This window comes from Carcharodon carcharias, chromosome 2, assembly GCF_017639515.1.
Source record: "Carcharodon carcharias isolate sCarCar2 chromosome 2, sCarCar2.pri, whole genome shotgun sequence".
Classification (NCBI taxonomy): domain Eukaryota; kingdom Metazoa; phylum Chordata; class Chondrichthyes; order Lamniformes; family Lamnidae; genus Carcharodon; species Carcharodon carcharias.
The window spans coordinates 208,162,377-208,179,803 of NC_054468.1; the positions used below are offsets into that span (position 1 = coordinate 208,162,377).

Consider the following 17,427-nt stretch of genomic DNA (forward strand, 5'->3'; position numbering starts at 1 on the left):
AGATTTATCCGAGTGAGAAAGAAAGAGCCTATGAGATGGATGCATCATTCATGGCTGATTAAGGAAGTTGAGGATTGTATCAAATTGAAAGAAACTGTACAAATCTGGAAAAATTAGTGGTAGGCTAGAAGATTGGTCAGGTTTTAAAAACCAGCAAAGAATGACTTGGAGAAAGTAGAGTATGTTAGAAAGCTAGCTAGAAATATAAAAACAAATAGTAAGACTTTCTACAAGTATTTAAATAGGAAAAGAATAACCAAAGCTGGTGTTGGTCCTCCAGCGAGAGAGTCTGTGGAATTGATAATAGAAAACCAGGAAATAGCGGAGGCATTGGGCAGGTGTTTTGTGTCTATCTTCACTGTAGAAGACTTCAAAAACTTTCTAAAGATACTTAAAAATCAAAGGAGGGAGGAACTTTAAAAAACAATGACAATCACCAGGGAAAGGGTACTCGAAAAACTATTAGATCTAAAGGTTGACAAGTCCCCAGGGCAAGATGGCCTCCACCCTAGGGTCTTAAAAAAAAAAGTGGCTACAGAGATAGTAGAGGCATTGGTTATGTTCTTCCAAAACTCCTTAGAATCTAGAAAGATCCCAGCGCTTTGGAAATGGCAAATGTAACCTCTATTCAAGGAAGGAGGGATACATAGAGCAGGAAACTACAGGCCAATTAGCCTACCATCTATCATAGGATAATTGCTAAAATCCACTATTAAAGTTTTAGCAGGATACTTAAAATTATAATTTGATTAGGGAGAGTCAACATGGCTTTGTGAAAGGGAAATCATATTTAACTACTTTATTAGAGTTTTTTTTGAGAAAGTAACATGCAAGGTGGATAAAGGGGCACCCATAGATGTGTACCTGGATTTACAAAAGGCATTTGATAAGGTGCCACATCAAGGATTACTACACAAGTTAGGAACACGTGTAGTGGGGTGGGGGGATAACATTAGCATGGATAAAGGATTGGTTAGCTAACAAGAAACAAAATAAGGATAAATTAGTTCATTTTGGGTTGGCAAACTGTAACTAGTGGAGTGCCACGGGGTCAGTGCTGATACCTCAACTATTTACAATCGATATCAATGACTTGGATGAAGAGACTGGTTGCTAAATTTGATGCCAAGTTAGGTGGGGAAGTAAGTTGTCAAGAGGAGGCAGAGTGTCTGCAAAGGGGTATTGATAGGTTAAGAGAATGGGCAAAAATTTGGCAGTTATTAGAGTATAAACGTGAATTTGTCCACATTTGCAGGAAGAATAGAAAAGCGGTGTACTTTTTAAATGGAGAAATATTGCAGTAGCTTTGAGGGATCTAGGTGTGCTGGTGTGTGAATCACAAGTTAGTGTATCGGTACGAAAAGTGGTTAGGATGGCAAATGGAATGTTCGTGTTTATTTCAGTGGGAATGGATTATGTAAGTTGGGAAATTTTACTGCGACTGTACAAGGTCTTGGTGTGACCACATCTGGAGCAATGTGTATAGTTTTGGCCTCCTTATTTGAAAAAGGATAAAATTACATAAGCAGTTCAGAGAAGGTTCACTCAACTAATTCCTGGGATGAAGGGCTTATCTTATGAAGAAGGTTGAAAAGGTTGTGCCTATACAGCACCCATTGGAGTTTAGAAGAATGAGAGGTGATCTTATTGAAATATATAAGACCTTGAGGGGACTTAAAGGGTGGATACTGGAAGGATGTTTCCTCTTGTTGGGGAAACTAGAACTAGTGGACACAGTTTAAGAATTAGAGGTTTCCCTTTTAAGACTGAGACTTCCCTTACGACTTTCCTCACAGTGGGTCATTAGTCTGTGGAATTCTCTTTGCCAGAAAGCAGTGGAGCCTGGGTCAATTTAATACTAAGTTAGATTGTTGATGGACAAGTGAGTCCAGGGTTATGGGGGCTGAGACCACAATCAGATCAGCCATGATCTTATTGCCTGGTGGAGTAGGCTTTAAGGGTTGGATGACCTACTCCTGTTCCTAGCTTCCATGTTCATGATGCTGACCATAAAAGATGAATTCCAGCAATTTCTTGTTTATATTAATAGGTGTGGTTCTATCATAATTAGGATTAGCAAAAATCCAAACAAGGTTTTCACTTGTGGCTCCTTTAGCTACACAGCAGCATGAGATTGTACTTTATTCCTAGTTGGTTTTCTTTCATGCTATCTTATGTTACACCAATTGAACAAAGGTGTCAATTTTCAGTTGACACATTTGCTTTCCAGCATTCAGTTTACTGCATTTGTTTTCAGATTCCAAAATGCCATGTTCAGATCTAATGTTGCTGAGCAAGCTAACATGTTCATTGATATTTTTTTTTTGTTTGTTTTGTGTGTGTTTTTTTTTTTGCTGGGAAGTATTCTCTTGAGCAAAGTTTCACAATGGTAGCATTCTGTAAGTAAACTGTAGAAACATATATATTTCTTACTTCAACAGTTTTGTGAAGAGTTTAAGGAGAAGTGTCCACATACAGTGCAGTGTGGGCTACGTCTGGCTGAGAAAAACAATACAGGGATTGTCCGCCACTTTGGACTTCAGATACTGGAGCATTCTATCAAGTGAGTGAAATTTTCACTGTGCAACTGTTATTATATAAACCTAATGCCAAAAAATCATAATGTTATTTACAAGATTAAGTAGAACATTGTGCAGCTGTAAATCAAATTTGGTGAATTTTAACTTTTTATTTGCATTTTGTGCATTTATTTCAATGAGTTCTCTGAAACATTCAGCTTCCAGCTCAATCCGAGTTTTGACTGTGGGTTAAATTTTGCAGTCAGTGGCAAAGCAATGGTGCTTGCCCCTGACCTTTGAGAAAGCTGCCCATAAAGATCTAGCAATCCCTGGTGCAGATATTTCCTTTCCCGAAGCAGTTTAAATTTACTGCCAAGCCAAGGTGATTTCCAGGTATGTGGCAGCAGTGATGTCAGCAAGCAGGGTAAGCAGCAAATGACAACAACTTATTTTTATAGCACCTTTAGCATAATAAAATGTTCCAATGAGCTTCACAAGAGACAAATAGGGCTTAGGGACTAATATAATTGGGGAATCGAGCCACATGAGATATCTTGGGTAAGATGACCAAAAGCTTGGTCAAAGAAGTGGGTTTAAAGAGTGTGTTAAAGCAGGAAATCGAGGGGGAGGCATAGGGAGGGAATTCCAGAGCTTGGGATCTAGGCAGCTGAAGGCACGGCCACCAATGGTGGAACAATTCAATTTGGGAATGAGAGTCCGTAATTAGATGAGCACAGAATCAGTGTTCTCACAGACAGCAACTCAGGAAGTTAACAGCTCATTATCCTTTTAAATTTTCAGGTAGTGAAATAAATGATTGATTGGATTTAAATAGGAACTATATTATTGATATAAACAAAGTTCAGCATTTTTTTTCATAACTTTTTAAATCATAATTTGACATTACATAATATAAAATTACTGATTCAGGGTCAGAGAGGTTGTTTCAAAGTAATTATGAAGTTCTTATGCTCTTATTGAACCAAATAATCCTCATTCATTTAAGATGTAACTCTTTTAGAGGGTTTTTACAGTAAGACTAATGGTATAAAATCATCTGATTTTGTTAGGGATTTCACTCTGGGTGGCCTTAAATATGCATGCTCTGCAGGAACATAAAATCACTGTCAGCAAGTTCTGACTTTCCGTGTTAATCTGTACATATGCGGGCTTCAGAAGTTGCTGTCGCTTTCAGTGAAATAATGATAGCAAACCATTTCATTCTCCAATACCACTCCAAAACTTGGGCCTTGAGTTTCAGGCATGTTAGTTATGAGGACAAAGACCAATTCCTTGCTCCTGCATCAAATGCTTATTCGTAGCTGATTTGGATTAAACACTTCCCCTCCCAACCCCCAACCCCACCCCTGGCCATTTTTCTATCACTGCCCACTTCCTTCCCAACTCTGGTTTAGAATATAGGCTAAACAGAGACTTTTGTTCCATATGTATAGTTTTCCTTGACCCCATTTTAATTTTTTTTCAGTGCATGCTGGTGTATGTTGCAATTCTTTGAAAATAGTAATAGTTATAAATGTTCTAATTCTTGTGCAGCAAAATACTGAAGTGTTTTCTCTTTGTAAAATATATTTCAAAAACAGATAAAATTCCGTAGTATTTACAAAATGATGTCGTGGAGATAACTCCTGGCGTTTTTTTAAGGTTTCGCTGGAATGGTATGGTGCACCGTGATAAGGTCCAGCTGAAGAATAGTGTGATGACTCTTCTATCGCGTGTAAGTTGTCTTATTAACTTTCCTGCTTTTCTGACCTCAAACCTCACCACCAACTACATGACATTTACAGTGAAACTTGTGCAAATAGTTGTCTCCCAGTTAATGGATACTTACTGATGGACCCAAATAACTAGCATTGTAATAGGTGTAAATTGCACCTTGAAACCATGGACACTTGTAAAGTGCAGCTTATGAACACCCTTCAATGCACCAAGTCTGTTAACAACTTAAATACCAGTGGCATAGATAGATATGAGGTGACAGAGAAACTGCCCTCTCTCTGGGTCTGAATGTTTGCATGGCTCTATCCTGGGTAGAGGGTTTTTTCTGCCACTGTGGATGGCGGATAAAGAGACCTCCTTTACATAAAGGCGGGGGGGGGAATGAAACTGCGGAATTGGGGCTAAGGAGATGCGATGGAGACCGGGAGCTCTAAGGGTAACATAAATGATTTCCTCTCTTCCCTGCTTTTGTTTTCCTCTTTCTCACTTCCTCTCAGGTGGTCTCCTGCTGCTTGAAACTTCTGTAGCAGCTGCTGGCATAGGGCATAAAACAGACTAAGATTTTCAACTACAGGTGACCCAACCCAAGATAAACCATTAACATTTGTATAAGTCATGTGATCCAATTCTGTGCGGTCAGAACTTTGTGCGGTCAAACTTCCAGGAATACCTCCAACCAAAGTTGACAACCTGACTCCATCCTTATGGATAAATACTGAACACTGCCTAGAATTTCAAAATGTCCCCAAGCAGCAGGAGACATCAGAGAGAAAGTGAGAAAGCGGAAAACGAGCAGGGGAGAGGAGAAATCATTTGTGTTACCCTCAAAGCTCCCAGTCTCCATCGCATCTCCTGAGCCTCAATTCTGAATTCCGCAATTTCATTTGCCCCCCCCCCCCCAAAAAAAGCCCACATTATCTTGTTTCACCCCATCTGGTGATTTCTGCAGGACAATAACTTTTCCGCAAGTTTGTTTGGGATCTGCTAGGTTCTCTGGCCCATAGCAACCGTACCATGTACAGCCTGCCAACATAGCAGATCGCAAGATCTGCAATGTTTCCTCAATGCAAATGACTCTGGGATGGTAATGAACTAGGAAATCCAATGAACTAATATCATATGCTGTTGTCAGGGCTCCAGAATCGGGCACAATCCATAGTCAGGGTAAGATAAAAGACCAAAGCTGCAGGCAATATAGCCAATCAGAGTATTTGCTTCCTCCAGTTTACTGTACATACAATGAGCATTTTTCAAATAAAGGGCACCTAAGGCAAGTCCCATTGGTGTCTCTAATTTATATGTCTCACTGCAAATAGTTTCTAGAATGTTTGAGAATGGTCTTGGATGAGATTTGTACCATTTTTGAATATTTAGATTATATTTTAGCAGTTAATAAAAACATGATAATTAGGAACAGGAGTAGGCATTCAACCTTTTTAATCTGCTCTGCCATTCAGTCCAATCATGGCTAATCTTTGACCTCAACTCTACCTTTCTGCGCTATCCCAATATCCCTTAATTCCCTTAGCCTCCAAACATTTATCTCTTTCTGTCTTGAAAAAACTGAATGACTGAGCATCCACGGTCCTGTTGGGTAGAGGATTTCAAAATCAATAACCCTTTGACTGAAGAAATTTCTCCTCATTCCAGTCATTAGCTGACTCCGTATTCGAAACTGACCCCTTGTTCTAGACTCCCCAAAGAAAACATCATCCCAACAATTGCCTTATCCAGTACCTTGAGAATTTTTATCCTTTAATTAGATCACCTCTCTTTCTTCTAAGTTCCCAGGAATACATCTAGTCAACCTTTGTTGTAACTCCCTCCAAGATGGGTTTATCCGTTCTTGGGTAAGGAGACCAAAACTGTACATGCTGCTCCAGGTGTGGTCTCACCAACGTTCTGATTTTAGCAAGACTTCCTCACTCTTACATTCTAATCCCTTTGAAATAAAAGTTAAATACACTAATTGCTTTCTAGATTGTTTACTGTACTTAAAAAAAAAATCACAAAATTAACATGCATCAGGGACAGTGAAGGACTTGTTGTGCAGAACCAGCCATAGATAAGATAGAACATAAAGGGACACCACTTTTGTATCTTTTGTACAGCCCATACATAGACAGAGGCAGTGGGCTGCGAGGACGAACCCTTCATATTTAGACCGAACCCAGTCTATCACAAGCCTACCTTCACTGGTCAATATATGCTTTGAGATTCTTACTGTCCCATGCATTTCAGTGCTTCAAACACCAAGTGCTTTGGATCACCAATATTTTCTCGTTTCGCACATTTTAAAACATTCTGCTTTCTGTTTTTTCCAAAGTGCATAACTTCACATTTTATTCTTATCTGCTTAGTAGTACAGAACTTGAGTATTACTTAAAAAAAGAGATTTTTTGTCAAGGCTTTTTGTCTTGCACTCATCAGGACAATTTGCAAGAATACTAAGTATGAAAGGAACAACAATTTATACTGTATGAGAAGAGTGCTGATTGGCTGGCAAGTGGACTCTGATAGAGGCGTTACCATGGAGAATGCACTGGTTGTGGTGACTGACAGTTAACTGCCAAGCACTGTTTGAAATTTAAACCAGGCAGCTTGACTCTGGTCAAGGCATTGCCCTGAGGAATGAATCAGCAAATGGCTGTCACTTATTTTGTTTAGCTGAAACAGGCGCAATGGATGTACATGTTATAAGACCAAAAGACATAGGAGCAGAAATTAGGCCATTCGGCCCATCGTGTCTGCTCCACCATTCAATCATGGCTGATAAGTTTCTCAACCCCATTCTCCCGCCTTCTCCCCGTAACCTTTGATCCCCTTACCAATCAAGAACCTATCTATCTCGGTCTTAAATACACTCAATGACCTGGCCTCCACAGCCTTCTGTGGCAATGAATTCCATAGATTCACCACTCTCTGGCTAAAGAAGTTTCTCCTCATCTCTGTTCTAAAAGGTCTTCCCTTTACTAATGAGGCTGTGCCCTCGGGTCCTAGTCTCTCCTACTAATGGAAACATCTTCCCCATGTCCACTCTATCCAGGACTTCTGTAAGTTTCAATCAGATACCCCCCCTCATCCTTCTAAACTCCATCGAGTGTAGACCCAGAGTCCTCAAACGTTCCTTATATGTTAAGCCTTTCATTCCTGCGATCATTCTCATGAACCTCCTCTGGACCCTCTCCAGGGCCAGCACATCCTTCCTGAGATACTGGGCCCAAAATTGCTCACAATATTCTAAATGTGGTCTGACCAGAGCCTTAAAACCTCAGCAGCACATCCCTGATGTCAACATTGCATTTGCCTTCCTAACTTTCCTAATGTTCTTTCTGTCTGCAAGGAACAGGGCCCTGTGAATTAAAATATGTACATGCAAATGTAACAAACTGCAAGCACAACTGACCATCTTAAATTGGTTGTCAGCGTAATTCTCAGCACACTGAGGATTATTTAGCAGATGTTCTCCAATCATGGAATCACATCTAATGTTGGACACTGTTTTGCAAGCATGGGCTGGTTCGGTACAGCCTGTCTCACCCATTGCAAATAGCGCAAGGGGCATGCTGTTTGATACGATCCATGAGCCTTTGGGATGTACGGCCTTCATGCCTCGCATCACGCTAGCACTGAACATACCACATTACTCGTTTATGCGATAGACAGAACATCTTTTTGGCTTGACGGCAGCATCCTGTTAGTTGTGAATACCACTTGTGTTGCCATTGCATGGTAGCAGCGTGAAACTGCTAGCTTCACCCGTTGCTCATATTTTTGAGATACCTTGCCCTTCCAGAGTAATCAGAGGTCGACTGGACACTTTTCAGGGCCGAAAGTGACAACCTTAGGCCCATTCATGAGTTTCCACAATATACAGCGTGAAGTGACCTGATCAGGGTAGCCATTATTCCGCAGGGTGCCTTTGATGTGTCCTATTTCAGCACCAAGCTTGCATGGTAAGCAAATGGCTTGGGCCCTATTTACGAGGTTGCCAGTAAGACCAATCTTATAAGTGCGTGGGACAGTAAGAATCTCAAAGCATACATTGACCAGTGAAGGTAGGCTTGTGTTAGACTGAGTTTGGTCTAAATATGACAGGGTTCGTTCTCTCAGTCTGCTGCCTCCATGTATGTATGGGCTGTACAAGAGATACAAAAGTGGTGTCCCTTTATGGTCCTATCTTATCTATGACTGGTTCTGCACAACAAGTTGCACTGCAGAAACTCACCAAGGTCCCTTCAGCACCTTTCAAACCCACGACCACTACCATTTAGAAGGACAAAGGCAGCAGATAGATGGGAACACCACCACCTGGAAGCTCCCCTCCAAGCCACTCACCATCCTGACTTTGAAATATATTGCCGTTCCTTCACTGTCACTGGGTCAAAAAGCCTGAGCTCCCTCCCTAACAGGACTGTGGGTGTATCTACCCCACAAGGACTGCAGTGTTTCCAGAAGGCAGCTCACCACCACCACTCGAGGGCAATTAGGGATGGGCAAAAAATGCTGGCCTAGCCAGTGACGCCCACATCCTGTAAATGAATAAAAAATACTGTACTTAGGTTCTGTAGGACCTGCCATATCAGAAAAAAATAAATATTAACATTATACCTTCTAAGTTGCAATATGTTAGCTTGTTAAATTACATTAGGAAATGAAACAGCTTCTTTATATTTTTAAACTTATCGTATTTTGAAAGCAAACTAACTTTCCACTTACAATGGCGAGTCAGGGAGCCAGAGGTTTGGAGAGAGGGTGGATTGGGGAGGGGGTTGAGGCTGCAAATCTGACCTCGGGAAGCAAGGAGAGGCTGCAACTCAGGTGGGGAAGCCGCTCCGAAATGTCAATTAGATCACGCAGGAAACAATGTTAAAACGCATCTTGTGATATTTAACATGATTACAGGCCCCATCATACCAGCGTTAAGGAGAAACAATGTCAAATGGGGCAACGTTAAATGAGGACTTATTGTACAACCACTGATTCCCCTTTATCTAATCTGTCAGTTACAACCTCAAAAAAAATACCCAACACATTTGCCAAAACACCATTTCATTACCATATCCTTAATAATTGATTGCAGCCAGTATTTTTCCTACTGTTGATGTCAAACTAACTGGTCTATAGTAATATAATAAAAGCAAAAAACTGGCTGCTGGAAATCCAAAATAAAAATACCTGGAAAAACTCAGCAGGTCTGACAGCACCTGCGGAGAGGAACACAGTTAACATTTTGAGTCCGTATGACTCTTCAACAGAACTAAGGAAAAATAGAAGAGAGGTCTATAACTGGTCTATCGTTCCTTGTTTTCTCACTTCCCATTCTTTCTTGAATAGCATGGTTATGATTGCTACCTTCTAATCCCTGGGAACTGTTTTAGAATCTATAACTCTGGTGGAATGTATCTTATTATTTCTAGTTACCTCTTTTAAATCTAGGATGCAGGCCATCAAATCCAGAAGTCCCATTAATTTCAGTAATACTATTCCTTAACTAAGAATAACCTTTTATTGGAGGTGGCAGTGTTCTGCTTTTCTCTACCCTCCATTGTAACAAAACAAAACTTGCATTTATATAGCACCTTTAAGGTAGTAATATGTTCTAAGGCACTTCACAGGGCTATTAAACAAAATTTGTTACGATTACTTACCTGCAGTATGCTGCTAGGGGTACCAGCAACTCTGGGATGAAGGTATTAATGAAAGTAGTTTCTAATGTTGTTCCTTGACCTGTCATGTTCTTTATTTATGCCAGATTCAGACTTCAAACAACTTGGGTGTTTATCTTTGCTAAGCAGAAAGATTGACTCAATAGATTTATCTCCAATACAGAGTTATGTAAAGTGATGTTCAGCCTAGGGTGATTATTCACTTTATCTTGATTCCTGCAGCTTCTGTATTCCTTTTTCCATAAGATTCTGTAACAGCAGCAAATGGGAGTTAAGTCATTGCTGTATAAAGGAATGATGGCCTCTTTGTTTCTAGGGGACCTATAAGTGGCATTGCATGTAGATTTTAGGCTCCTGATACATGAAAAATATAAGGCTCCGAGGTGATTCTCTGCTTCTACAGAGTCTCTATGCCCAGAGCCAGGGCAATGACTGTTCTAAAAAAGCTTCACTGCTGAGGGCCGGTCAGCTTAATGGAGAACATTCTTGTTACATTTCAAGTTGACTTTTGTTGGTGCTGGGCTGGTTTCTGTTGGTAAGTACCTATGATTTCCATAAATGCCAATCAGTGGGTTCTGCAACTGGCAATGTGTATCAGCAGGTAACATGAATGATTAGTTTCCCTTCAGTTTAAAAAAAAAATAAAAAATTTTGGAGTCAGTTTGACAGTGTGGATTTGAAGATTATTTATCTGGTATTCAAGTGACTGAGATATTATAATCAGTATATGTACTTTAGAAGGGAGAAGCTGCAATATTTGTTTTCATGAACAAAGCATGTGACTTTTTGATATTGTGCAAAAATTAAGTTTTCCCTTGATAAACCTGTTTTCCTGCTTAACATATGACTGCAGTTCTAGTTAAACACACAGATGCGTTTTCTAAAATCTGTATAGATTTGAAAGGAATTGTTGATCAAACATTTCTTCTGTATCCTCAGGGTACTCATAACATTATGGTGGAAGAGGCTTACATTAAAGATGCACTTTCCCGCATTGTGGTAGAAATGATTAAGCGCGAGTGGCCACAGCAGTGGCCAGATATGCTAAATGAAATGGATAAACTAACTGCCATGGGGGTAAGTCCAAATCTACCATTAATAGATACTCCAAAGTGAGTGTGTTCTTTTGCAACAGTTTGTGTAAGTTCTGTGCTGTTAATGTTTCCATGCAAATCCAACTTTCCCTTCTCTTCTGTTTCTGACTTTATCTATACACAGGTTTTTTTTTATTCATTGGATGTGGGTGTCACTGGCTGGGCCAGCATTTATTGCCCATCCCTAATTGCCCTTGAGAACTGAATGGCTTGTTAGGCCATTTCAGAAGGCATTTAAGAGTCAACCACATTATTGTGGGTTTGAAGTCACATGTAGGCCAGATAAGGATGGCAGATTTCTTTCCATAAAGGACATTAGTAAACCAGATGGGTTTTTACGACAATCGACAATGGTTTCAATTCCAGATTTTTCATTGAATTCAAATTTCACCATCTGCCTGGTGGGATTCGTACCCAGGTCCACAGAGAATTACTCTCGGTATCTGGAGTACTTGTTCAGTGATAATACCACTGCGTATGTACAGCACAGAAGCAGGCCAATCAGTCCATGCTGGTGTTTATGTTCCACTTGAGTCTATCCTTTATTCTTCTTCACCTAACTCGTTGAGCATAATCCTCTGTTCCCTTATCCCTCCTATACTTATCTGACCTCCCCTTCAATGTAACCAAAGTGTTCATGTCAACCACTTCCTGTGGCAGTGATACATTCTCACCACTTTTTGAGTAAAGAAGTTCCTTCTGCATTCCCTGTTTGGTTTCTTGGTGACTAATTAATATCACTGTTCTCTAATTTTTCTCTATCTCACAAGTGGAAACACTGCATCTACTCTATAAAAATGTTTCAGAATTTTAAAGACATCTATTAGGCCACCCCAAACTTTTGCTTCGTTAGAAAAGAAACCTGTTCATCCTTTGCTGAGTTTTTTATTTTTGCTAAACATTTCATTCTGCAGCAAAATAATTGGCAGTGTATAAGATGTAATTAGTGGTGGTGTACATGCTATATTCCACGAAGTAGCTGGAAAATTACAAATTAAGAAACAAGTTAGATTGTAACCCCTTCATATGTTATTATCATTAAATAAGTGAAGAAAATAAATTGGATTTAAATATTCTGATATTCATTGGTATGCAAGTTTGCAAATCATCAATACATTTGGTATCTGTTTTTTGTAATTATCTCCATGAAATAGCCTGTCAGTGATTGTATACTATCTGTAGGTGATTTAACTTTTTCATTATTTTAGGAGACACAAACTGAGCTGGTGATGTTAATCCTTCTGCGCCTGGTGGAAGATGTGGTGACTTTCCAGACCATACCTGCACAGCGTCGTAAGGACATCCAGCATGCACTGACTCAAAACATGATGCAGCTCTTCAGTTTTCTCTTGGACATCTTGCAGGAGCACACTCAGAGCTACAAACAACTGGTAATTACTGTATATCTGATTATGACTGCTAATTCTGGAAGAATTCCATTAGCAAGTGAATTTTATTAGTTGCCTCCAAGTAACTGACAAATGAGAAATGTGCCAGGTTTATTTTCTAGTCTTTCCCGAGATAACTAATGTGAACTAGCAGTTCATCTCGGCCTGTTAAGGTAGGGAAGGAGCACCAGACAGGCAAGCCTGCTGCTCTTGATCCCTAAGAATTCAACTGCAAAGTACATGCCTTCAGGTAAGTACAGGATTGGGCTACCTGTGGTATGACTGAACAGCTTTTTGACTACTACTGTGCAAGTATTTCCATGGAGTAACTACTTGAGCAAGATACTGTGGAGTGCTTCTGGCATGTGTGGACTTCTGTTGATAAGAGTCATTGCCTTTGGGGAATGAGAACTGAAGTAAATATAGATTATTCATACTTCAAGAATGTCTCAGACCTGATGCATGATGCATTGAATGTATAATGTAATAGCTATTCATCTGTAACTCTTCGGGTGATTTATCATTTATAGTGATCCTGTTGCACCATTAATTCTGTTTGTTTGTTATTGCATGAGATTGTGGGATATCCAGCATTTTGAAGATTAACTGCTTCTATCCACTTATCCATGAAAATTGCAAATCTGTGGTCATAGTCATTTGCTCCTGGTTTAGTAGCCATTGCTTAATTTTGACCTGTGGTGGAGTCGAGGGTTATGGTGGCAGGCAGGAAAGTGGAGTTAAGGCCATAATCAGATCAGCCCATGATTTTATTGAATGGCAGCGAAGGCTTAGGGGTCAAATAGCCTCCTACTGTTCCTATTTCTTATGTTGGCCTTTTGCAAAATATCCATTTCCTAACATCTTTCTTTTAATTTCCTGCAGAAAGCAGATAGCACTCAAGAAAATAAGGTGGGTTTGCATTTACATTATTTCTTCTATTAGTGCTGTTTCTTTCAGAGCTTCTTGAAGGTCCTGCATATTTTACCAAATAGTTGAATGCAATTTTGCAATTAATTTTCTAGCTGAAATGTTGTGCAGAGGACAGTTGGTGGGGTTGGGGGTAGTATATTAGCATGGATAGAGGATTGGCTAATTAATAGAAGACAGAGTTGGGATAAGGGGGGCATTTTCAGGATGGCCACCTGTGGAGTGCCACAGGGATCAGTGCTGGGGCCTCAGTTATTTACAATATATATTAATGACTTGGATGAGGGAAGTGAATGTACTAACGCCAAGTTTGCAGATGATCAGAATAGGTGGGAAGACAAGTGGTGAGGATGACGCAAAGGGTCTACAGAGGGATATAGACAGGTTAAATGAGTGGGCAAAAACTTGGCAGATGGAATATAATGTGAGAAAATGTGAGGTTATGCACTCTGGCAGCAAAAATAGAGGAGCTGAATATTATTTAAATGGAGAAAGACTGCAGAAACTTCAGCACAGAGGGATTTGGGGGTCCTTGTGCATGAATCCCAAAAGGCTAATATATAAGTTCAGCAGGTAATGGGGAGGCAAATGGAATGTTGACCTTTATTTGAAAGGAAATGGTGTATAAAAATAGGGGGAAGTTTTGCTAAAACTATACAAGGCACTAAGTAGACCACACCTAGAATACCGTGAACAAATTTGGTCTTTTTATCTAAGGAAAGATATACTGGCACTGGAGGCAGTCCAGAGAAGGTTCACTAGGTTGATCCTGGGATATGGAGGGATTTTCTTATGCGGAGAGGTTGAGTTGGTTGAGCCTGTACTCATTGGAGTTTAGAAGAATGAGAAGCGACCTAATTGAAACAAATAAGATTCTTAGGGGGCTTGACAGGTTAGATGCTGAGAGGTTTTTTCTCCTTGAGGGAGAGTCTAGGACCAGAGGGCATAATCTCAGAGTGAGGAGAGTTACTCAGAGTAATCTCGCCCATTTAAGACAGGAGGAATTTCATCTGAGGGTAGAGAATCTGTGGAATTCTTTACCACAGAGGGCTGTATAGTCTGGGTCGTTAAGAATATTCAAGGCTGATAAATAGATTTTTAATCAGTAAGGGAATCCATGGTTATGGGGAAAAGACAGGAAAGTGGAATTGAGGTTTATCAGATTAGCCATGATCTCATTGAATGGCGGAGCAGACTCGATGGACCAAATGGCTTACTTCTGCTCCTACGTCTTATCGTCTTATGGGGTTGCTGTTACGCAGATTTTATGCTGTTTTCTCCTCTGTTGCTTAAAGGAGCATTGGTAGAAATCTGGTTACTGCTCCTTCAATTTAGCAGTGCCAAATGTAATATTAGGTGTAAATAATCCTTTAACAATACATTGTATGCAGCTTTAAAATGTCTCTATAGATTTAAAAAATGCTGAATAAACGATGTGTTTTAATATTTGAGCACTTGGTTGCTGATTTTTCTAAACCATAAAATTATTTTTCTTAGGCCAAGGCACACTGTCGTGTTGCAGTAGCAACTCTCAATACGCTGGCTGGATATGTGGACTGGGTTGCGTTGCACCACATTACAGCTGATAGCTGCAAACTACTTGAGGTGCTGTGCATGTTACTAACTGAACCAGAATTGCAGCTTGAGGCAGCAGAGTGTCTGCTCATTGCCATCAGCAGAAAGGTAATACCTTCTAGCAAAAGATAAATGGTTAATTTTTCAAAATTAAACAGTTTTAGGCTGGGAACTCGGAGACCTAGTTTAAACCACAAATAGAACCCACTTCTAATGATTCAGGCTTTTTTTGGTAATGTTTTAAGTAATTAAAATGAGATTATTAATAGTCATTTGGTAGTACGGAAATTGAGTATTGCTGAAAGAAGACATTTTGTTGAAGCTTTTTATCTTGTACTCATCATGACAGTTGCAAGAATACCAGGGGAGGCACAGTGTGGCGCATTTGCGTGTACTGGAAGCTACATATATTAATACACAGAGCCCTGTTCTTTGGAGACAGAACATGTACCAACATTGTGCCTGTTTCAGCTAAACAAAATAAGAGCTGGCCATTCACCAGTTCATTCCTCAGGGCAATGTCTTGAGCAATTAGAATCAAGCTGTCTGGTTTAAAATTTCAAATAATGTCAGTCACCATTAATTGGTGCATTTCCATGACAGCACCTCTGTCAGTCAGTGTCCACTTGCCAACCAATCAACACAGTCTTCTCATACAATATAAAGTTGTTGCTTCCCCTGACATTGATTATCCTGATGTGTGCAAGATGAAAAGCTTTTTTTTCAGCAATACTTAAAATAATTATATTAAAATTGCACAGAATGTTTTCATAGTTGTATTGGAATCTAGTAAAATGATTTAACATGGATAGACTAATCAAATTTAATTTGCAGTCAAGATTTATAATGGCATACATTGGGTGAGCAGGAATTGAGGGTTACATCGTTTTAAATGTGTAGATCAATCTTGTAGTGTCAGTACTCTCATGGCTCTTGTACTGTAGTTTGTAAGCTGAATATATCTTTTAATTTGACCTGTGGATACTCTGCAAATGTCCAGGTGCTGCTGACAGTCTAACAGATAACTTACATTTCATTAAAAGTGTAGGTGCCTTACCTGTAGTTCTGCTCAGTTACGATAACTTTGGCAGCCATAGCCAGGATTTTTCAGAAGGCGGATTTTCTCTTCCTGCCATCTGAGGAGTTGGTGGTGAGCACATTTCTGCTAATACTTGGCTGCCCTGCAGCTATTTAATGCTCCAACAAACATTAATTGGCTGAAGGTGGGACTTCACACCCCATCCCGCCTCTCAACTTGGGAGGAAGTCTTGCCTCAGAGCTGCTGGGCAATCTGATTGGCCAGTAATTTTCTAGTCCCAGCAGTACTAGAAGCAACAGTGGACAGCAGTAGAACTACAAGTAGACCCAAAAGTCCAAGTCCCCAGGAGTCCAGGACCGGGTAAGTGTGGGGCCTCAGGAAGGGGAGGTGAGGCCTGGGGTTTGTGGGGGGTGGGGGGGGGTGGTAGTTGTGGGGCAAAGGGGGTTTAGGGGTATTGGTGGTGAGGCCAAGTGGGGGAGGAAGCACCCACAGGGGCTAGACCTTTTGGAGGGGGGTGGTGTTCAAAGTTGAAAGCAGGCTGCTGATGAAGGTGCCTCCCTTTTCCCACCTGGGGCCTGAGCAGTGTCACTTTTTGGGCTTCCCCCATGCTATTGAACTCCTCCCATCACCCTGGAAATTGAAGCTGGGTTGGAAATGGCCATTAAGTGGTCATTAATTGGCCAGTTAAGGCCTCAATTGGGGCAAGGGCTTAGGCCTCACCCATCGCACAATAAATTGCAGAGAGGTTGGGATGGGCGAGAGCTGAGTGGGAAGGCCATCCGAAAATTTTATGGCCACCTTTCCCGCTCCTCACCTCTCCCAGCCTACAGACTTGCCAGTGGGGTAATTTAAAATTCTGTGTCATGAGTGTGACCCTAATATTTAACTATATCTGATCAAAAATAGATTGTTTTAATTTATTTCAAGTTAAATTTTCTTTGAAGCTTCTTAAGTTGCCCTTTGTAACAGGATTTTCTATAGAAGTCTGATTGAAATTCCTAATGTAAGTTATATAGTTGATTTTATAATGAATTTTCTTATCAGTTTTCTTCCCTCTTTTATTCATATTCTATTTACTTTTTATAGAAGTTAGAGACCTGGAATGATCTCAAAATTCTAGTAAATCCAGGCTGAATTGCCTCTATTTTCTTCACTTATTAGGGTAAGCTGGAGGATCGTAAGCCTCTCCTGGTCCTCTTTAGCGATGCTGCCATGCACTGCATTTTGTCAGCGGCACAGTAAGTGTTTATTTTTCATCTGGTCAGAAATAGGATGTTAATTTCATAATTTCAATTACTCAACTTAACAAACTTCATTTGCTTTTGAGCAAATTGTATATTGACTAAATTATCATTATTAGCCTTTTGTATTTAAGAGGTCTTGAATGGATAGAAAAATTAGAATCATATATTGGAAATTGATATATTAGATTCTGTACTTAAAAATAAAAAGTAATATTTTGAGCATGGAAACTTCCTT

The 17,427-nt window shown here is 40.0% G+C and overlaps 1 protein-coding gene across 2 annotated transcripts in view; it reads left to right on the forward strand.

Annotated features, from left to right (window-relative positions):
- The window catches only part of LOC121294028 (exportin-5), a 100,676-nt gene that overhangs the window by 26,279 nt on the left and 56,970 nt on the right, over positions 1-17,427 (forward strand). For both annotated transcript variants that reach the window (XM_041217528.1, XM_041217537.1), the window contains exons 2-8: positions 2,442-2,563; positions 4,182-4,254; positions 10,865-11,002; positions 12,228-12,410; positions 13,290-13,316; positions 14,832-15,017; positions 17,110-17,186. In XM_041217528.1, the coding sequence (XP_041073462.1) occupies positions 2,442-2,563; positions 4,182-4,254; positions 10,865-11,002; positions 12,228-12,410; positions 13,290-13,316; positions 14,832-15,017; positions 17,110-17,186 (806 nt within the window). The remainder of the gene's footprint in view (positions 1-2,441; positions 2,564-4,181; positions 4,255-10,864; positions 11,003-12,227; positions 12,411-13,289; positions 13,317-14,831; positions 15,018-17,109; positions 17,187-17,427) is intronic.